This window comes from Mastigoproctus giganteus, chromosome 1 (assembly GCF_048544385.1).
Source record: "Mastigoproctus giganteus isolate SK-2022 chromosome 1, ASM4854438v1, whole genome shotgun sequence".
NCBI lineage: Eukaryota > Metazoa > Arthropoda > Arachnida > Uropygi > Thelyphonidae > Mastigoproctus > Mastigoproctus giganteus.
In genome coordinates, this window is record NC_143575.1 from 53,092,860 (window position 1) to 53,117,001 (window position 24,142).

The following is a 24,142-nucleotide window of genomic DNA, read 5'->3' on the forward strand; positions in this document are numbered from 1 at the left end:
AGTAACTTATCAACTGTGTGGTACTACACTCGGGGTAGTGGAGAATGAAAAAGACTTGGGGATAATCGTGTAGTCAGATATGAAATTCTTTGAGCAGTGCAATCATGCTGCCAGAACAGCTTATGCAGTTTTGTCAATGATATACAGAATTTTGCTGGCAGGGATACTACAGGGATGATTATCCAAGTATATGATATCAGAATTATTTTTTGCATCCAGTTCTTTTGTTACTGCATCATAGTATCAAATCATATTGGTCAGACAAAATTGTCCCTTAACAAATCCATGCTGTGAATGCATTTTTCTTAGTGTGAATTTTTCTCACTGGCTCCACCACATTCCACCATCTTTTCAATAGTCCTGAACACCCTACAGGAATCATATTTGAATACCTTTTGTAACTTTTTTGAATACCTTTGGGAACTGCTCTCATATAACACAGTGATTTTCCTTAGTAACTCCACTTCTACTGTTCTGGACTCCCTTTAGGAAACTGTTTATTAGCCTCGGAGACAGTTCACTTTAGGAACTTCTCAAAATAAGAGTGCAGGTGCACTGTGATTTATCCAATGGCTCTTTCGCCTGTTCCACTTCCACCTCTGCAGTCTTGGACTCTCTTTGGGAACTATCTCCAATTACCTTTTAGAATTGACCTTTTTATTTACACCAACTGTATGTTTCTCTGTTTACCAACTTCTCTCACACTAATTGTATTTTTCTTTTAAGTGTGCTGTGAATGGGCTAGAGGAATGGATGCATACTTGTTTCCATTGTGAAGGCAATAAGGAGATGGATCCTTAGGTTTTGCTTTGATGAGTCAATAAATAGCCTTCACTCTGTTGGTTGATAGAAAATTTCAAAAAAGTTCATAAATGCAGGAATGTTGTAGTATATCACTCGCCGACCGGGCTAGCCGAGTGGGTAAAGTACCTGCCCGGCAACCCAAAGGTTGCGGGTTCGATTCCCGCTTCGGGCTTGGATCAAAGTACTGCAAAAACCTTGGGAGGTGCAATATGGCCACAGAAGCCGATGCACCAACAACTACCAAATCAAAAAAAAAAAAAAAAAAGTATATCACTCAGTGTTCTTCAGAAAAATGTGGAACCAGTCCTTTTTTTCAATGTCTGTACCATGAAAAGACGGTTCTTGTGCCAACAGATTCTTGGAGTTCAGTCTTCATCTTAAAACCTCTGTAAAACCCTTTTGGTAGATTTAAATCTCTCATGGGATCATAGTTCACTTTGTGTAAATAGCTCAGAATTATGAATTTCTTCATCACAATAATTTATATCATACTCTAGCTCAGTGGTCTCCAGCCTATGACCTGGAATCAGCTAATAATCCACAAGAACATTTTGTTGGACCACTTGAGAAATTTTTTTTTTCTAAAAAAAAGTTAAATCATGTTGCATTACACTATTTCAATAGTTTGTGAATTTATAAACTTTAAATGATAATTTTGTCTAAATTTTATTGGGTAATTTACGCATATGAAAAATGAGAAAAATATTTATTATAAACTAAATTTAAGTTGAATATCTATGCAAAATTGAGTGTTTATTAAATGTTAATAAAAAGTCTATTTACTGAAAAGTCTGTTTTTTATTTTATAAATATAAAATTATTACAGTGAATATATGTATATAATTTGTAGAAATTCTATATGACGATATAAGGATTGTTAAATGTACAGATAAAAATTGTTTGAATTTGAATATCCATTAGCTGAATGCCCAGGATCAAATGACAAAAACTAATCCACTATTTAAAAAAAAAAAAAAAAAACATTTAAGGACTACTGCTCTAGATCACAAATGTCAAATTTGGGATCTGATGGAATATGTTCAAAAACAACTAATACAACTGGTGGAGATGGTACAGGTAGTTCCGATCCATGGAGTACTGGCTTTATATCTGAAATAATGCTGTTGGGGTGTACAATGCCCTGCTTCTTCTTTGAAGCTACATTTAAGGAACAAAAGTAGCAGTTATTAATGACATGGGAATGACAAATGTTGTGGCTTTATTTTTACCACATTTCCACAATTGCGAGCTCTCTACATATATGGCACATTTGGGGGGGGGGGGGAATCCAACTCTTATCAAAATATTTTATTTAATTCCAGAATATGTGACATATATGCATTTTCACAAGTGGTGTTATATCCTGTCTTTGTTTCACCACAACATGGTTATTTCAAGTCTAACAAAATATATTTAAATTGTTCATACAACCACAAATTGCCATTGTCACAGATACATAATATGAAAATCATGTTAGAAGCAGATACTAGTTAGCACAACTGCATCAGAAAACAACCGAATGCAGAAGAGACACTTTGTAGGTTTATATAGCTATCTGACTTGCAAGTCATGGCATGTCTATACCTGCCAGTCACAGGAAGTAGGATGCATACCTCCTATGTGTGGAATGAGTAACTGAGAAAACAGTTCTTAATGTTTTAAAAAAAAAGTTGTATGTGATAGGTAAAAACAGTTTGGATTTTTCTAGAATTAGCACTAAAAGTACAATCAAAAACACAATGAATTTTGGCCATCACCATCTATGCAGATCAGTGTAACCAGTGATGCAGAAAGTTACAAATGAATGTTTATCAAGGTGATATAATGTGCATGTATATATAAACTATTCATTTTGTCATTTGATCCTAGTGCATGAATTGGCTTTGCAAAAGAGTGACATTATAATTACATTCCTAATGAGGTATTTAGAATGATTCCAGTAAACTAGTGGTGTGAGTGATTTTCATATTGATTAAATTTTAAAGTTGAAATGAGATTATAGATAAATAGAGGGTTTTTTTAACAATCTTGTTCAGTGTAAATAGATTAATTATCAGAAAATATAATTCCGTAAGGCAACTTCACTTCAAATGGACTGTTTGTATTGAAGTCATAATTAATTGATAAAATTTGAGGACAATTAATTTTCATTGATTAATCCGTAGCCTATATCTTCTTACTGTAGATATTCTTCTATTAATTTGACACAACACGTGCATTTATTTGAGTTTTCTTATGTATTAATGTGATTTGCTGAAATTGTTTAGTACTATCAATAGATTGCTAAGCCTGAAAGCACCTCTTTAGAATCTGAAGAATCTTTTAACAGGTAACTTACAGCCACATTGCTTGTTAACACAGGAGCATCATTATAGGGTGAAGCAGGGAAATAGGCAATTTTAATAACTCAAAAAATCAAATAAAGAAGTTTTATATGCCATCTTAAAGTAAATAGCATGTCATTTATTTTTTGAAGATGATATCCTTGGTGATCTCATTCTGTACACAAGCATTATTCTAATCTTGGGTGCATGTTTCGCATATTGCAGCATAGCGTCTCCAAAAGAATTCTGGAAATTTCTTTGCAAATTCTTTCTTTTACCTCTTCAGTATTGTGTAGGCGATGAGAGTACACCTTACTTTTTAAGTGCCCATATGAAAAAAAAAAAAGATTCTGTAACAGGTACATATGTCCTGCCACTAGCATATTTAATGTGTTTTACATTTAAGAGTCATCAGCAGGCATTAAAAATGTTTTAATTTTCAGATATTAATAAAATTCTTGGATAATACTATAACAATGTTTTTATTTTATTAATAATAATTACATATTGGTTATTGAAAGTATTGGTCTCTGATAACTAAAGTAGGATATATAATTTTTACATTGAAGAGATTTTAGTTTACAAATAAATACACCATCTATAGTTATTCCATTACACATAGTATTTATCAAAAGATCTGATGATGTGTCCAAGTTGAAGAACATTTTCATAAATGTACAGAACTCTTTTCCTGCCTCAGAGTTTAATTGTATATTGAAATCATCAGCAAGAACAATAGGTAAATGAGCCAGTGGTTCTTCTAGTAATTTTGCACCCTCAATTGAATATAGCAATAGATTTCTATATATATAAATTTACAAATATCAGCTAGGGATGTTCCTAATGTAAACAGCAACGATGAATACAGGTTCCTCGTTTGGGTTACATACAGAACCACAGATGTCTTCAATTTTATCTGATACAGCAGTCAGTGAACTGCTATTTTTATGTTGCACAAATATATGTGGGGTACTGATTATGGTTGCATCTTCTTGTTGGTGTATACCTATACTACCACTATGAACATTAGGTGTTTTATATTGAGTCACACATTGATATAACAATAACAGTACACTTTGATCATTATCCAACCAAGTTTCACTGAATAACAGTATCTTGGCTTGTAGTAAATGATCCATTTCGATATCTCGTACATGAGCATGTATTCATTGAGACTATTGATAATTCTTTATTCTGTATGAAGTCTTGAAATTCATCTTGTATTGATTCTAGTTTATTATTTTTTAATCGATCCATTTCAGTACAACGTTCCATATTACTGGTTGCTTTACCATGGTAAAATGTGAAGTCATTGTTGGCATTGGTGATAGAAACAATCAAATGCCACGAGGACACAAATGACAAGCATCTTCTTTAATAACAAACCTAGATTCGATAATTTTAAGTTCATCTTCAGTCAATGCTTCTCCATTATCTATTTTTGTAAGCATGGTCGAAAATGTACTATCAGATTGCCTTACAACTTGCACAAGTTCAAGATATTGTAATGACTGCCACAGTGCTGGACCAACCAATGATTTCTTTAAATGTTTATATATAGCCGTCGCACGCACTGGGGGTAGTTGTCACAAATCTCCAATGAAGTATACATTCATACCGCCAAAAGGTTGCTCATGAACTCCAGTTATCTGCTTTAAACGAATATCTATAACAATTCAGCACTAATCATATTAACTTCATCAATGATTATGGCCTGTACATGTCAGAAAGCAGTTCTATATTGGTGAAGATTTTCATTAGCAAGTGGTCTATTATTTGCAAGACAAATACGTAATGCAGAATGAACCATTGTACCATCAATTGCTACAGCAGGTTGCCAGTAGAGGCACAAGTCACATATGTGTTATGAATATGCAATGTGTTGGAGAAACAGTTATATGTCTCCATTAATAATTTAATTGTAAATGTTTTACCACATCTAGCAGGTCCAGTGAGAAATACTTGTATTGGTTTATGTTCTCAATTATCAATTTCATGATAGATAGCTTCTAACAGTAGTGCGCATTGTTCTTTATTAGTATAACTCATTAACCGGCAGTATTCTTCAGATGATATGATATTTTCTTTTTTTTTCTTACAACAGATATTAATTGATTCATCATCACCATTTTCATTTTATCATCAATAGATTTTAAATCCATAAAAAAATCATCAACTTCTTTCGATTGTTGAAATTGCTCATTTTTTTCTGCTGCCATTTCATTATTGTCGTCAAGTTCGAATCTCTAATGTCTTTTCAATATCAATATAAGATCAGAATTAATTCTTTATTCTGATCATAAAGTTACAGATATTTATTTTCATTTAAAATTTCATTTTCTTCATTAAAGAAAGGTATATGTAATGATACCATTTTGTGCATATGTTCATGGAAATTTGACATATATTTCCTATACCGGATAATTTTAGGACACTGTCTCTTCGTCCATCCCATAAGGCCCTTGCGGTAATTAGCAGTAAATTGTGCAAGAGTTACATCTTTTAATAACTCACCTCGTTGAACAGCAAGAACAATAGGTAAATGAGCCAATAAGCATTCCATCTTTCCATACATCTACAGATGCACCATTAACTTGTTGTTTGTCCAATTTGGCAGTCAATTTACATAATTTCTGACGTTCGTGTGGTCATACCGTAGGAATATATTCAATTGCTCTTGAAGACATAGCCATGGGTTATCGTAATAGATACCAGGCAGCTTCTTGTGAGCTCATCTCTATGGAATTTAAAAGATCTACGCTTAATGCTCTTGTAAGATTAGTCATGTCTATATCTGGGTAATCTTCTTGTAGTTATATGAGTCTGTGCTGCAAGTTGCTAATGCCTCTATTGATTTTATTTACATATTCCACCCCATATACAGCACACACATATTCTTCGATTATAAATTGTAAATCGGTATTTGACTTGAGTACATCTAAGATCCATGGGTTGTAATTATTGACAAATTTTACGTCTATCATGTGCCGAAGAAATACACTCATTCGTTTGATACCAGCCCTCAAAATGTTTAGATATTATTCTTCTGATTGACATCGATTAGCTTCAAGAAATTCTTTAAAAGTGGTATGCTCATCTAATTCCAATGATTTGTGCATTGTCTTAAATTTTTTTCAATAAGCTATTCTACGATTGTCAGTTGATGCCATTGATATTAAAATTCAAGTCTAAGACATCGGCCAAAACGGTGCTTCAAATTGACATGGTTGTCTCTGCACTTTATTATTTTTATAACAAGTGAAAGTATGTTTATGTTTTTGCAATCCTGCATTTTCTGAAGTTTAATCTAGAGAACATAAAGTATCTATCATTGTAATTACTGCTTCCATTCCACCATTATCCTCATCCAATGGTGCACTAGAAGCCTTATTCAACCATAATAATATATGTGCATGTGGACTTCCTCTATGTTGAAATTCAATGCATTTGAATTTACACAACAAAAAAGTAATCCACAACAAAATATTCGCCAAAAGGGCCGACCGGGCTAGCCGAGTGGGTAAAGTACCTGCCCGGCAACCCAAAGGTCGCGGGTTCGATTCCCGCCTCGGGCTTGGATCAAAGTACTGCAAAAACCTTGGGAGGTGCAATATGGCCACAGAAGCCGATGCGCCAACAACTACCAAATCAAATCAATCGCCAAAAGGACTATTCGTTTTTGACTTTAAAATTGTGGGTATACTCTCAACAACATTTTTTTAAATATGTAGAACATGTTACATGATCTTCATTTATTAGAGTTGCTCGTTCCACATATTAGCATTAGTAGGCATACGATGCAAGAAAGAAAGCTTATGCAGCATCAGCCAAAAAAAACGTGCTCCGATTTCACCCCTTCATTCGTTCCAAATACCTGTCCAGTTCATGCTTCAATTATTTAGGCTATCAACTTCCACAACAAAAGATGGAAGTCTGTTCCACCAATAAATTACCCACTGGCTAAAGACAAACTTCCGCACATCTATCCTACAACTGTCTTTCCTCAATTTATGCCCTCTCGGGTGATAAATTGTAGGAAGAATCCCATCAGCATTGAGCATGCTCAAACCATTCGAGGCTTTATACACCTCAATCAGATCACTTCACAGATGCCTAGTCTCCAAATACTGTAATCTGCAAAACTTAAGCCTTTATTCGTAAGAACAACCCTTCGTTCCATTCACAAATCTTCTTGCTCTTCTCTGTACTCATTCCAACAGCTCTACATCCTTCTTAAAATGAGGCCTCCAGACCTGTATACAGTACTCAAGGTGTGGCCTGACCATTGCCTTATACAAGGGGATAATCACCACCTTATCCCTGGGCGCCTCCGTGGGCAGGAGCAGCAGTGCATAGCACACGCTTCTTGATTAGACCGGAATTCGAGCCCGTGACCACCAAATACGGAGGATGCGGAAAGGTCAGGGAATGCCCACCACATATCCCCGGAGCAATATGGCCTTAGTTGCTAATGCTCCCAAAAACCAAATAATAACAACAACCACCTTATCCCTGCTAGAAAAATTCCTATATATCATTGACAAGATACCATGTTGAGCTACTCTTGCAGACTGTCTACACTGTTCAGAAAACTTCATATCCGCCTGCACAATTACCCCCAGGGCCTTTTCATTCTCTACCACTGTCGGTGTAGTACCACAGTGTTGATACGTTACTCTGGGGTTACTGCTTCCCATATATAGTACTTTACATTTGTCAATGTTAAACTTGATTTGCCACCTCTCGGCCCATTCTGCTCAACTTTTCTAGATCCTGTTGCAGCAGCGTACTGTCATTGGTGTCATTAACAACCCTGCCAACCTTCGTATTGTCTGCATTAATCCTGATATACCATCATCAATATTATTTATAAATACAGAAAACAACAATGGACCCAACACTGAACCCTGAGGGACTCCACTAATAACATTAGTCCACAAAGGGCAGTGTCCATTGATTACCACTCTCTTTCTTCTCCCACTCAACCATCCCTTTATCCATAGCAGCAATTTGCCTCCAATGCTGCACTGCTCCAATTTGTGCAGCATTAACAGCAGTCTTCCATGTGCAACAGTATCAAAAGCCTTTCTAAGATCCAAATATATGATATCAAAGTTCTTCCCTGCATCCAGTTCCTTAGTGACCATATAGTATCTGATCAAATTGGTCAGACAAGATTTCCCCTTAACAAAACCATGCTGTTTGCTTATTTGGTTTTTAGGAGCATTAGCAACTAAGGCCATATTGCTCCAGGGATATGCGGCGGTCATTCGCTGACCTTTCCGCATTCTCCATATTTGGTGGTCACAGGCTCGAACCTCGGTCTAATCAAGAGGCGTGTGCTACGTACTGCTGCTCCTGCCCACCTGGCTACGGAGGCGGCCAACCATGCTGTGTCCAAGCTATAACTGAAGTCTTGTCTATATGATCCTGCAGTGCTTCTTTACCCAGTGCTTCCATTAATTTCCCTGGAACAGAAGTTAAACTAACAGGTCTATAATTACTTGTGTCACCATTTGATCCTCCTTTGTGAATTGGAGTTACATTTGCACATTTCCAGTCCATGGGTACTTCCTTTGCTGCCTCCTTTAATACAACTGGATAGATCCCATCCACCCCAGGTGCCTTTGTTATGTTTATCTTCAACAATTTCTCCTCCAATTTCCTCTGTTATAACAAAATCATCTAGTTCACTGCCAGAGTTTAGTTGACCTCTGGCATTTCCCTCCCTAAATAACTCCTCATGTGTGAATGTAGATGCAAAATACTCATTTAGTTTGTTAGCCACCTGAGCAGAATCATCAACGTAGGGTGAACTTTTTATTTCTTCAGTTGTAATTTCTCATTTATATTGAAATTTGTATAACATAGACAGTAATATAGTCCATGCTGGTTCAGCTTAAAGTCAGGAACATAGTAGGTTTCCCTAGTTGGTGAATCATAACAAAGACATCGCATTTACGTCGACTCCAATACAGCCACTCCCCTGCTTACGTAATACTCGATGTGTGGAAATTCAACTTCGTGTTAGTTTTTATCAGTCGATGCAAACTTAAAAAAATCATGGAAACATATTTTGCATCCCACAGGAATAAATGGAGGTATGGTATCGTGAAAATATCATGTGAACCAAATAACACATTGATTTTTTTTGGTAATTCATTCCAAGACCTTGGAAGTTGAAATTATCGCTATATAACTAAGCTATTTATCTCTCTAAAAGGTAATTTTTATAATGGAAATTGCACTACACTTTCATCATTATCATATGTTCCATTATAAGAATCAATTTTGAAAGTCTTTGTGATATTTTTCTAAAACACATTTCTGGAGGTCACTACCATAAAACAATAAAAACAATTTACACTTTCCAGTTTATTGGGCTTTTCTGTCAGTGCAGTCTATTATAAACGGGTAGTAAACTTGATCTTATTGCATTTGCAATAATACCGATAACTGTAATTCTGTGGGTTTTTACGTTTTTTTTCACACAATATTGTCACACTTTGAAGTGTGACAATATTGTGTTCATTTTCATCAACCACAGTTGCAATACTAGAAGTACTTGCTTCTCATTTTAAAGTTCCTTTTTTCAACCACAAATCCATGGTCATTTATTTTAATAATCGTATTTCAAAATACTGATAATTATCAAAAAATAAATTAAACAAGGAAGTGAGTTTAGTTATGATATCGGTTCACTTCCCCTCTCCTTCAACTTGCGTACTCCAGGCTAGATCGCATATGAATAGCATATTATATCACTACATTACTACTTTTTCATAGATGTCATTACCTCTACACATACTTTTCTATGCAAAAGTGTGCCAAAATAAAGTGTCCCATGCTCTATTTGATTATTAATCTATGCCAGTATATTAATAACTGAAAAAAATATATAATGTTAAAAATTATAATGATACAAAAGTGGTGTCCGCTTCAAATATGCAAAATTTATTTATTTATTTCATTTTATTTTTTAAATTATTAATTACGATTTTTCACGGAACACGGTGTGAGAAATGCTGATTTAGGAAGTGCCGTCATTTGTGTAATTTCTGTAATGCTTTTCACATGATGGTTTTTCGTCATAATTTTTTAAATAACGCCAGTAAAAACATTTTTAATGTCAAAAAATCAAAAGTCACATGCTGACTGGCCTTGGAGGCCAAGAAATGTCACCATTCCTAGAGATGATGTCGTTATGAAAAAGCATCCATGTTATGGCATCTATTTGACACCCTGGCAGTATGAAACATTGCAGCATCTTGTTGAAATCAGTTTACCCTGTTAACTTGTGGAAACTTAATAGAGGGTTCATCAGTCAAAATAGTTGCTACCGTTCCATTATCATCTTCAAAAAATATATGTACCAATAATGCCTTGAGATAAAATTACATGGTGACTGTACAGTGGTTGCTCGTGGAATCATTTCTAACCAATAACAAAACAACTTTTAATGCCATTTGAATTAGCATTTCTTGACAAAAATTTTTATGCGTAAAAGACTGAGAGGTTTCGATTATCTTGTAGTACCTTTACCTTGTAAGAATGGGAAATTTAAGACCTGGTTCAATATTTGTCATACACTGCAGTTGGATAAGTCAACAACAGTTGATGCTGACATGTAGAAAGCTTTGGACTCCATATGAGAGCAGTCCTGACATCTGCAATGTTTTCTAGTGTATGAGCATCTCCACCTGGAGACTTCTTTTTTGAGAGCAGAACCATTTTCTTCAAAATACATACCAATATTTTAATGGTATGAGTAGATAGTACAGGATCTTGATGCTTAAGCTTAGAGTGAACGTGAAAAAAACATTGAGTAACTTTGTAACTTTGCAGCATTTGTTTTTGTAAAATGCCTTAATGGTGAATGCACGTTGTGTGCCACTCCACTGTTCCATGGTTACTAAATGGCATAATGTGGACAAGAGTATGTCAGGCAATGCGGTCCTCCCTACCATGCTGTTGTACTCAGAAAATCAGTTTTTAAAATCACTCATTTCATTGCCCTACTTTGTATTTATAGGGGAGGTAAATAAATTAAGTAAATTTCTCACTCTCTGTTTATAAATGGTGATTACTGTCAGGATTTCAGAAGAAAAGGTAATTTTAGTAATCAAAATTATGAATAATGACAGTAAATCCTTGTAATTAATGTAAATTGTTTTTTTTTACTTGACCAGGTTAATTACTGAGTTGATAATTGATTTACAGGTATGAAGAATTAATACAGTACAAATTTTAATAATAGAAATTGATTTTATTTTTCACAATTAGATTTAGCTTATTGAAATGTAAAAACTTAAATATTTTGATAAATTTGATATCTGTAAAATTTCTTGAGGGTAAATTGATGATTTAAATTGTAATTAATACAGGTTATGAGTTAACATTCATTAACTCGTAACCTGTATAAGTGTCTGTTGATCAAGGGATAAAAGAAATGTTAAAGTCAATATGAAATGATTTTTTTTTTTTTTTTTTTTTTCATGTATAGAGTGACAGTCATATAACTTTAGAAAAATTTGTTTTGAGAATAGGACCTGTTATTCAACATCTTCAGTTCACTAAATTAATTAACAGAGAGTTTCCAACTCCCTTTGGCAAACTAAGACTTTCATTCGCCATATATTTTCTTTAGGTGTTTGGAAAGTTAATTTCTGGTGAGGCTGAAGGTTTTGAAGAAAAAACAGAGCAAACTGTACAGAGCAGTGAAAGACAACAAGCAAATCTTCATCATCTTCAAGGAATGGAAACTAATGATTTGAAAGAGCACATGGTTGGCATATTATTTAGTCGTAGCAAACTCACACACTTACAGAAACAGGTAAAGATTCTTATTTTTTTTAGATATTTTGTATTATTATTTACAAAAATTGAAACTCCTTACTTAACTGATATTATTTAATGTTAGAGAGTTTTTAATGGAAAAAGAACTGTTGTAATGTTTATTATTAAAGAAATTAAATAAAACTTGAAGACCGATGTAAATTTTATGGCATGTAAAATTGAGTTACTTAACCATTTTCATTTTATTTTTATCTTTTTATATGCAGTTATACTATTTTTGCATTTTGGAAAATGATCAGAGAAAAACACAGTTTATAGACAATATGCTGATGCCCTTAGTTGCCTCCGCTTATTCTAAACAGCAGTGTAATATTTGCAGTATTGTCCCATGTATGTTTATCAATAATTTATTGAAGTGATCATTATTAATTTTTATCTATAATACAATATATAATATGGCCACCATTCCCAAGCTCGTGTTGGTTGCCATTACAAGAATGCAAAACGGGATGATCTATGAGATTTCTTTTCAATGGTTGGATTACTGTTTCAAAACTTCTAATGTCAGTGTTTGCTCAGATTGTGGCAGTGAAATTATCCATGTAAGAATGGAATCCTTTATTCCACAGTCTAGCTTAAAATCATATCCTTTATCTAAACCTTGGTTTTCCAATAAATGTGCTAAGGCTGTTCAAGAGAATAATGTTGCATATCATAATTGGCTCATGTCCAAATCTCCAGGTTCATTTTCTGCCTACGCCAAAGCTCGCAACAATTGTAACAGTTATTAATCAGTCCTAACTAGATTTCGAACAGACTAAAAGTAAAAAACTTGTTTCTTGTCCAAATGGTAGCCGAGCATTCTGGTCTTTTGCCAAAGCTATTTGGCAAAAGACCAGAATTTTGCCAAAGCTATTTGGCCACAACTTTTGCTCATCTCTTTTCCCACCTCTGTTAAAACCAGATGGTTCTATTGCCATTTCCGCCAAGGATAAAGCTGACCTGTTAATATCCTATTTTTCTTCCAACTCTTGTATTAATGAACCACCTCCCACCGTTTCCATTACTCTCCATTCAGTGCCTCCTGTGGTCTTCTGTCAAAAGGATCAGAAATATTTTGAACAATCTTGATGCTAAAAAGCACCAAGTCCCGATGGTATTTCTCCACTTGTTCTCAAAACCTGTGCTTCTGAACTTACTCCTGTTCTGTGTCACCTTTTTTCACTTTCTTATTCCAAAAATGTTTTTCCTTCTGTTTGGAAATTTGCTCATGTTCCTAAAAAGGGTGAAAAATCCCTCCCATCCAATTATTTTCCCGTTACAATTACTTCTACTCTTTCTAAAGGAGAAATTAATTAACTGCCAACTCTTAAACTATCTGGGAAACTTCCATCTGATCAACGATCGTCAGTATGGATTCTGTTAGTGTCAATCCACTGGTGATATTCTGACTTATGTTATCCATCTATGGACAAGCAGGTGATGGTAGATGGCACTCTGTCTTCTAACTTCTCCATTAATGTTGGCATTCCCCAAGGTTCAGTTCTTTCTCCCACTCTTTTCCTCTTGTATATCAATGACCTTCTTCCATTGACTGGAAATCCTATCCATAGTTTTGCCGATGATAGCACATTGCATTCCACTTTCCAGTTTGGGAAACCTTGCCCTGCTCAAACAGTTTCAACTTCTTGAATATCCATTACCAATTCCTTAAATGTTGATCTCCGGGTAATTCTCCAGTGGGGTAAAGAAAACTTAGTTGATTTCAATCCTTTTAAAAGTCAGTCCTGTCTTATAACTTTCAAAATGACTTCTGCTCTTATGCGTATCTTTGATGACTCCAATTTCTAGGCAAGATCATATATCTCTATTAGGGATTACTCTGGTACAATAAGCACATTACAAATATTGTTTCCTCTGTATCTAAAAAATTTAATTTTCTCTTTTGCTGTCGGTGCTACTTTTCTTCCAAACAGTTGTTCACTCTGTACAAATTGTAAACCCACCCTACCATGTAATATTTTTCCCACATCTGGGGGTGGTGCTCCAAAAACTCTCTCAGGCTTCTAGATTCTATTCAAAAGAGAGCAGTTAGTTTAATTAATGACTCATCTCTAATTCAAAAGAGGCAGAAACATCTGTTTCTGCTGCAAAGAAAAGCCATGCAGCAGAAGTTTCTGCTGCATGGCTTTTCTATAGATACTTCCATGGGCACTGTTCTTCTGAATTGGCTTCTATAATTCCCGCTCTCTCTTTCAAAGCAGTTCGAATATGTGCTGCAATTGGTCAACACTTTTACTGTCCAAGTTGAAACTCACAGAACCAACTTTTCTTCTTATGTATTTAATCTGTCCATGCTGGTTCAACAGCAGTGTAATTTGCAATCTACAGACGTTCATGTCTAATGTCAACAAATATCTTCTTTCATCTTCTCAACTTTTAATCCATGTACTGTACTAAATACTATAGGTTCTAATACTTTTCGTGTTTGGAGGTTATCATAAAAAAAAAAAGAGAGAATTCTGAGAAATTTGAAAATGAAACTTGTCATATTACTCTTAATTTGAGATGAGATGCAGACAGTAAGAACATTTAGTATCATGAGAATAGCAAATTGTAATAACTATTGTGCATTTTTTTTAGCGAAGATTATTTGATGTATTTTGTTGATGACATGAAATTTCCTGGATTCTCACCTACTTTCAGAGAAATTAAGATGTTAGCTAATTGCTTCTTATCATGGGTTTTTTTTCTGTTGGCATCTAACATCAAAATGCTACCGTTTATCACAGTGACCTTATAGTGGTTGCTAGACATTTGATAATATGCGAGAGTGTGCACCAAAAAGATGCTATATGCAATAACATTTTCACATTATTACTTGTATTTATTTCTTTGTGTTCATGATTGAAAAGTAACAAACTCTTAAGTGAAAAGGTTTAGAATAAGTATCATTTTACAATGAATAACCTTTTGTTACAGTAAACAACAATATATTTATCAATGTGACCCATTGTAAATATGTGGAATTTATTTTCCAAAATCATTTTAGAAGCAAAGTTGATCGTTCAACAGAAGCGATTGGGTTAAACTTAAAATTGTGAGCCTTCAAAACCTCTACTTGAAATAGAGGTTCCTGCTCAGTTCCATTAAGAGTTATCTATTTTCCTTAAAATATGAAATTCAAATTTCTTTTTCAAAACATCAAATTTATTTCTTATTTTCTCTCTTGTGTCTCTAGGAATGGTTAAAATTTCTAACTGAAATTTCTCTAGCTCTTCCATTGCACTGCTGAAAAAAATTTCCTATGCTTCAAGTTTTGTGATAGAGATTTGAATTCATTTTGAAAAGGCCAAAGTAGTATTACCTGTTTTATAATTTTGACCATTTTTAGTTCCTGTTTACAAATTGAGAAGGCTTTATTGGGCAAGATGTTCCCAAAAGTCTGGAACCATTGGTCCCAGAGTTTTGGGACCAATTTTTTTAGAATTAAAAAGTTTTTACTGTTCAGAAAATTGAAAAAGACCTTGAAATTAATCCTGATCAGAGTCTAACAGGTGCTGAATTCAGTGTCAAATTATTCAGATATGCCTAACATGTACAGTACTATTAGAAAACAGGCCATGTGCGTCGGGTTGCATTATATCATCCAAGTTTCTTGTGACAACCCACTAACTGGTTAAAATAAATTTATTAAAATAAAAATAAGATAAAAGCGTTAAAATACAATAAGATAAAAGTGTTAAAATATAATATAATAAAAGCATTAAAACACATAGTAGTTTTCGAAGCAAAGTGCCTTTTCATCGGCACTGATGAAGAGGCACTTTGCTTTGAAATTTGGGACACATTGGGACTAGTGCATGCATTTTGGCCCGATTAAGCAGCTGCCCCAATTATCCGAAGTTTCACGTAAATACAGTGAAACTTCCCTTTAACGGACAGCCATGGGGAACGAAAATCTGTCCGTTAGAGAGAAGTGTCCGCTAACAAGAAGTCAGAGGGAGAAAAAAAAAAGAAAGAAAGAAAAATCGTTAAACGTTTAATGTAAAATTAAATTAAAATATATACAGATTTTGCACAATAGTTTTGTAAATAATATACATACAATTGTGCTATGCATATTATGACTTTATCTTAAGAAAAATACATACAGTAATCACTTATTTTCTTCTGCACCTTCTTCCGGCTGATAATTTTGTTTTTAACATTTGTTTGGAGTGAATAAACCATCAGAAGTCCTTCAGTATCTTCTTCAGCGGCGAAAAACATTTTTAAACAATTGATTTGTATGCGCGCTTCTTCTATTTTCATCTGTGGTTCGTCATTAATATGTTCTTCGACAGAATGACCTCCTTCCATTTCTTCATCCTCATGAGGAACTTCTTGAAAAATATCGATGATAATGTTGTTGATATCTAGAGCACCATCTTCTGTGGTGAGATTCGAGTCTATATCTTTGTAGCCAGGATCACTTGTAGCGGAAGTATCGTATATTATCAATAGATGTTGAAGTTCTTGTTCTTGGTGCTCCACATTGCTGTTCACAACTTCAATTTTTCCGTTTGAGAAGGCAGACTTTACAAAACAGTTCACGACAGTTTTTCTAATTGCATTTACTGAAGAGGAAATCCATTGAATCGCATCTAGGATGCTGATTTTCTTTGCAAGGTCACTCGCACATGTTACATCATTCATGTTTGCAATGAGATGTCTTAAAACACGTTTTCTGTAGTGAAGTTCAAATTTTTTTATTATCCCTTGATCCAAGGGCTGACATTCTGCAGATGTGTTTGGTGGCAGAAAAACGATTTGAATGTTGGACAATTCAATGTGCGGGTGAGATGCAGCATTATCCATGAAAAGAATAATTTTTCTGTTTTGACGAATCATGTTTTGGTTAAAGTGACTTATCCATTCGCTCATGATATCTCATCATCCACGCTTTTTTATTAGACTTCCAGTCAACATTCAAGATTCAACTTTATGCCCTTGAAACAACGAGGATTTTGTGGTTTTCCTATAACAAGATGTTGTTCAAAGTCTTCCAGCATATTTGTTCTCAATAGTACAGTCAAGCATTCCTTAGAAATTTTTCTGCCCTGGCACTTTTCGTTTTTTAGACTCATTGTTTTTTCAGGAAGAGCTTTAAAAAACAACCCTGTTTCGTCCCAGTTGTAAATATCCTTAGCTTCAAAATCACGACATAAATCTTCCAATTTGATGGTCCACTCTGTTACAACCCCAGTATCAACAGATCCACCTTCACCACTTACGGTTTTCCAAGAAATTTTATGACAAGTTTTGAACTTGTCTAGGCCAGAAGCTTTGAACTCATTTACTCCCATAGATTTCGCAACCTCCAAAGCCTTTTCCCTAGTAACAGGCCCATTAATGGGAATTCTTTTAGCACGTGCATGACAAATTTGAAGTCCAACAGTTTTCGGGAATGATTTTTGAACCTGATCATTTACGTGTCGCCAAAATTGTTTGAGCAGTTCGTTTTTTTTTTTCATTAGGATATCGCTTACCTGCGTTTTCCCGATTTTGAATTTCGCAGCGAGATTGCGAACACTATTTTTTTGCTGATCATACACATTAATGATTTCGACTTTATCTTTTAAAGTTAAATGTTTACGAGAAGACATTGTGCACTTCACACGACACTAAACAAAACTGAAACTGAAAAGACAAAAAGGCCGACAAAATTCCGCCCCCTGCACACACCGAATTCATCAGAAGTTTTACACGTACCTTAAAATTCTTGAAAAAGGGTTTAGAACCGCGATGTAAACCTTGATAAAATTCAGATAATCAGAAATAGAAAATAAACACACGATTGAGGCAATACGTGGAAGGAAAGTTCCTAGAAAAAGGGCCGTGAGCTCTCCCGCAGTCCGTTATGGGGAGATCAAATTAAGTGCTAATCTAAATGAAACAGTGCAGATTGCCTGTCCGCGTCCGTACAGAGAATGTCCGCTAGACAGAAGCTGAAAACACGTTAAAATCAATAGAGGTGAGTTGGGGAATTTGAAAATGTCCGTTGTAGAGAGAGGTGTCCGTTAGGAGAAGTTTCACTGTAGTTAAAAATACGATGTTCCCCCCCCCACCTTTACAATTAGTTCACTATACAATCAAATCACGTTATGACGAACTCACCATAGTAAAGTACGTTCATTATACGATGTGTAGTAAGTACCGTCATGGTGATTACTTTTACGAATTTAATTTTAATTCTATTAAACAGCGATTCTAATTAGAGAAAATAGGAGGAATATTATCCACATGCTATAAAAGTAAATATATATTAAGCACAAATTTACCCTTTATTACCTTACCAATTAAAAAAATTAAATGATAAATGAAAATCGAAATGATAATCAGAATAATTAATACGTACTGTAATATGTACATACTAACTAAACTAGTTGACATTTCTGTTCACTGACATTTTTAGGTGGGGGTTAAAATTTAAAACAGTAAAAAGATAAGCAATCAATAACAAAGAACACGGCACACACAAATTGCAAGTAACGCAATACGCGCAAGTGAGAACGGAGTAACGAGTTACAAAGCTTTAAAAATAGGAATGAAGAGAAGATTCTGAAAATTAATTTTTTTATATGATTGAAGATTCCATGGAAGTGTAAACACATTTCACCATAAAAACCCACAGAATTCCAGCTGTCGATATTATCACAAATTCAATAAGATCAAGTTTACTATCCGTTTATGATATATTGCACTAACAGAAAAGCCCAATAAACAGGTGACTGCTAACTGCTTTTATTGTTTTATGGTTGTGACCTCCAGAAGTTCTACTGAACCACGTGGTACCATCGGAGACAATCGTAGGGTAATCTCCAGTGCTGCGGTCTCTTGCCCCGATTAAATGGCATGCTCTCCCAATTAAGCGAAGTAAACTCTGGCTATTTTCTCGATTGTTTTCTGTTTTTTAAGATTTGCCCCAAATAAACGGCTGCCCCGATGAACCAGTGGCCCAAATAACCGGAATCCACTGTATTATATTTTAACAATTATCTTATTGTATTTTAATGCTTTTATCTTATTTTATTTCTGTTTTGTCTTATGTATATATCATTTTTGTTTTAATAAATTTATTTTAACCGGTTAGTTGGTTGTCGCAAGAAACTTGGATGATATATACAGTACTTTTGGCATTTGAATGCAAAAATTCAAAAATACTGGCAGCATGTTTGACAGAAAATGTTATGAGTAATATTTTTCCAGTGGAGATACAAAATCATTTGGAAAGGAATTTTTGAATATTTTTTTGTTTTTGACTCTGGGATATCTTTTGTATTTTAATTGTATATACCAAGTATTAATAATAATAATAAATCCAATTGAGTAAAATTAACATGAATTTTTTTTTTTTTTTTAGCTCAGTTCAGTTCAGGAGAAATTTTTCTAAAACAGTCATTTTTATCTTGTATTAGGTTTGTTCTCATATAGTTGCAGCTATCAGGAAAGAAGCTACTAGAGTAAGAGAGGAGTGGGAAGCACTGCTGTGCAGTAAATCCCAATCTGTGGAAGAATTGCCAAAGTCATCAGATGCATATTGCTTTGAAATGTTATCAATGGTACTTGCACTTAGTGGATCCAGTGTTGGAAGGAACTACCTTGCGCAGCAAGCAGGTCTTTTAAGGGATCTTTTCAGTCTTCTTCATACAGGTTCTGCCAGAGTTCAAAGACAAGTAAGTTACAATAAGAAAGGTATCCTGCTTTCAGTTTCTGTTTTACTCTGATGCTTATTTAATTTTTTATTTTTTTTAAATCCCACCAGAAATTCATTTTCTATGACAATTATGTGGGTTTAAATTTACAAACAGAAAGTAAATTTTCTTCTATTTATTTATAGTAAAGCATTACTTACAATTTTTGAAAACATTTACTTCAAAGTCGAAGTTATAGAACAGCATTGCAAGACCCTTGATCACAAAGAGAAAAAGTCACCAAGTGCACCTGTTCATTGCCTTCAAATTAGTACTTCCAACATTACAGAAAATCTTTAAAAGCTTTATGAATGTGCAAATGCAAAAGTTCAAACATCCAAGACATTCACCACATATTGTTTGTTGCTCTCATTATTTCTGCATTTATTATACAGCCAGATACAACAAATGGCACAACTTTATCCCATGAACCTCAAGAGTGAAGAGTACATAGATGGCCAATTATCTAAAATGAGTAAAATTTGCAGCAACCCTTCACAAGCATAATCATGAGAATGAAAGTAACCATAAATGAATTTCTGCATGACTAGCACTGAGATATAATATTGGTCCCACTTCTGTGTCCTTAGTAAGATCCATAGCCTAATCTAGATGAAGACTACAAGAACTTAAAAAATAGTTGCTCCTCAATTGTTCTCTAAGTAAAGTCAAAGAACATTGGTTTCTGAATGGGGAGGAGTTTAAATTTTATTTAGACACCTAGGTACTTGTAAAGGACGTTGACCGTTATGGTGTACAAAATTTAATTTAATATGATTAAATTTTCAAAAATTATTGCAAACTGGCATAATCAGAATGATTTGAGAGAGTCAAGAGTTATATATGTTATAAAGGTGTAGTGATGTCACAGCCTTTTACATGAACATATTATAGAAATAAGTACACATATACCCTTTAGGCAGTCTCTTGGCTTTTTTAATTTTATAATTTTTGCAATTTTATTGATATAGTTTTTCTAAAATATAATGGATCCACGTTCATAGGAATGCACATTCAGATTTCATTGCTTTTATCTTTTTTAACACAATTCATTAGATAAAAGAACAATTCTATTTACTTATGTTTTGTATAGATTTGTTATTGGTAAGATTTTTTGGTTTTGCCATATATTATACTGCTTATTCTATTTCATTTGGGTGTTCGAAAATACAAATTCTTTTTGGAAGCGATATTTTTAATACTGCCTTTATGTGTATCCCTTAAGCAGTTTCTTGAGTTTAATAACCTTTTAATAGAAAACTTGTTTTATCTAATGGAAAGTCTTTCCATTGGATAAAATAAAAGTGTGAAAGTTGGAAGAGACAAAAAAAAATTTAATATAGATTGAATAACCAGAAATCAGAAGTTAGTAATTTTTTTATATATAGGAGCAATAATTTAATGAAAATGAAATATTAGACATGGAGATAAACAACAGATAAGTAAAGCAGTAGGTGTGAGAAGCCAGTTAAAAAAAATTTTTTTTGGAGCAAAACAGAAATTAAAAAAATCTGATTTAAGTCTGTTTTAACCTATGGAGCTGAGAGCTAAATAAGAAAAAAAGTTTGTCTTCAGAAAGGAGAGTTTAAAAAAAAAAAAAAGATGGAAAATAACAGATGAAATGGCAAGAGCATATTACAGTTGAGGAAATTAAAAAATATATTGGGGTAAGAAATATACAATCAAAGTAAGATGGGGATTAACTAAAAAGATATATGGAGAAAAAATGAATGGTAGTAGTACAAGTCGACCATCACTAATCCAGCAGCGTTGGGACCTGTGGGGTGCCGGATCACCGGTGGTTATTTTACCACATACAGTTTATCTAACAGCTAACCACCTCCTCCTACCTTTAATTAATATGTTGACTGCCAAGCTAGTTTAAGAAAAAATTCTCCAGGGGCCAAAAAATATTTAGTAAATAATTTGATTGATAATTCTAAAATAAATATTGTAATGTCAGTGCTGTTGTTTTTTCGCTTAAAATATATATTAAAAAAAATACTTTTTTATGTCGCATATATATATATATATATATTTTTTTTTTTTTTTTTTTGTTTTTATATGTAGCCGACGTGGCCCAGTAGGTTACTTTATTTCTTGAGAAGCCGCGTGGGCCACATAACGTGTGACGCTATTATGGTATACATATGAAGGTTGCTTGTGATTAGTTTATTGCACGTGTGGCGAGCGCTGCAATAAAACTAATTGTGATAAAATAAACTCTCAAACTTCGCAATAAGTTTGTCAGTATTGTTAGAGATTTTGTGAAAACAAGTTCGTTAGCACGCTGTATTATCCACCATATTGTGTTGTGTTTTTCCACAAGTTTGTACAAGTGTGTTGCAAAAAAAAAAAAAAGGAATGGCTAAAAGAAAATTAGTAAAATAAGAGGAACTGAGAGAAATTGCTGGAATTTACAATTAAGTAGAGTTAAACTACTCACAAGACACACTGCTGTCGAATTTTTTCAGAAGTTTAACTCTATCTGTTATGAACAATGTACGGTGTTTGTGCTTTACATCACGGGAGGCACTTCCTTTATGCATTGAACAATGGCTGGAGCTAAATGTGAGCAAGTTATAATAATAATAAATGCAGAAAAGCAAGTGGGAATGGCTTGCCAGTGTTTACAAGTTTGTGCCAACAGCTGATGCTCCAACCAACGCCACTAAAACAGTAGCGGCAGGTCGGTGCGCCGACCCGGAAAATTTCAAATTACGTTCACTGAAATTATGTCCAAATTAGCGGTGGAACCGGATTAATGATGGTTGACCTATAGTAGTAGTAATAGTGGCATGTGATGCAAGAAAGCAAGCATATGAGCTTATGCAGTATCAGTCAAAGAAAAAAAATTCACACACCCATTCCCTCTAAATGTTTGTCCAGTTCCTCCTTAAATTTATTTAACCTATCAACTTCCACAACAACGGCGCCTCTGTAGCCAGGTGGGAAGGAGCAGCAGTGCATAGCACGCGCTTCTTGATTAGACCGGGGTTCGAGCCCGTCACCACCAAATATGGAGGATGCGGAAAGGTCAGGGAATGACCACCGCATATCCCGGAGCAATATGGCCTTAGTTGCTAATGCTCCTAAAAACCAAAAAACAAACAAACAAACCACAACAACAAATGGAAGTTCATTCCAGCAATTAACCAGCTGCTGGCTAAAGGCAAATTTCTGCACATCTATTCTACATCTGTCTTTCCTCAATTTGAATTTATGATCCCTTAGGTTCGTAATCCGAATAAGTGGAAGAATCCCATCAGAATTCAGTGTGCTGAACCCATCAAGGCCTTATACACCTCAGTCAGATCACTTCGCAGGTGCCTAGTCTCCAGCCCCTAAAATTTGCAGTACTTTTGCCTCTCTTGGGGAAGGAGCAGCAGTGCGTAGCACATGCTTCTTGATTAGATCGGGGTTCGAGCCCGTCACCACCAAATATGGAGGATGTGGAAAGGTCAGGGAATGACCACCGCATATCCCGGAGCAATATGGCCTTAGTTGCTAATGCTCCTAAAAACCAAATAACAAACAAACAGCCTCTCTTGGTAAGAGGATCCCTTCATTCCCCTCACCAATCTTGTTGCCCTTCTCTGTACACGCTCGAGCAAATGAGGCCTCCAGACCTGTACGCAGTACTCAAGGCGTGACCTGACCATTGCCTTATACAGAGGGACAATCACCTCCTTTTCCCTACTAGCAAAATTCTTGTACATCATTGACAAAACCCTATAACCTGCCCTGGCAGCCTATCTGCATTGCTCAGAAAACTTCATATCTGACTGCACAATTACTCCCACGTCTTTTTCATTTTCTACCACCTTAAGTGTAGTACCACACAGTTGGTATGTTTCTCTGGAGTTCTACCCATATGCAGTACTTTGCATTTGTCAATGTTAAACTTCAGTTGCCACTTCTCAGCCCATCTTCCCAAATTTTCTAGATCCTGTTGCAGTAGCACACTGCCATTACTGTCATTAACAACCCTGCCAACCTTTGTATCGTCTGCAAACTTTGACACTAAGCCTGATATACCTTCATCAATATCATTGATAAATATACAAAACAATGAACCCACCACCAAACCCTGTGGGACTCCACTAATAACATTAGTCCATGAAGAGCAGCACCCATTGATTACCACCCTCTGTCTTCTCCCACTCAACCATCCTTTTATCGATTGTAGCAACTTACTCTTAATACCATTCTGCTCCAATTTGTACAGTAGTCTTCCATGCACCACAGTCAAAATCTTTCCTGAAATCCAAATATGGTATCAGAATTATTTTTTGCATCTGGTTCCTTTCTAACCACATCATAATATCCAATCAAATTTGTCAGAAAAGGCTTTCCCCTTAACAATCCCATGTACGTCTGTGTCTGAATTATTGCTACAGTCTTGTCTAGATGATCCTTCAATGCATCTTTAACCAGTGACTCCATTATTTTACCCTGAACAGAAGTTAAACTAACTGGTCT

At 34.7% G+C, this 24,142-nt stretch overlaps 1 protein-coding gene across 4 annotated transcripts in view; it reads left to right on the forward strand.

Annotated features, from left to right (window-relative positions):
- The window catches only part of hiw (MYC binding protein highwire), a 1,043,263-nt gene that overhangs the window by 878,969 nt on the left and 140,152 nt on the right, over positions 1 to 24,142 (forward strand). For all 4 annotated transcript variants that reach the window (XM_090372846.1, XM_090372865.1, XM_090372875.1 and 1 more), the window contains 2 exons: positions 11,776 to 11,961; positions 19,385 to 19,642. In XM_090372846.1, coding sequence (XP_090228972.1) covers positions 11,776 to 11,961; positions 19,385 to 19,642 — 444 coding nt within the window. The remainder of the gene's footprint in view (positions 1 to 11,775; positions 11,962 to 19,384; positions 19,643 to 24,142) is intronic.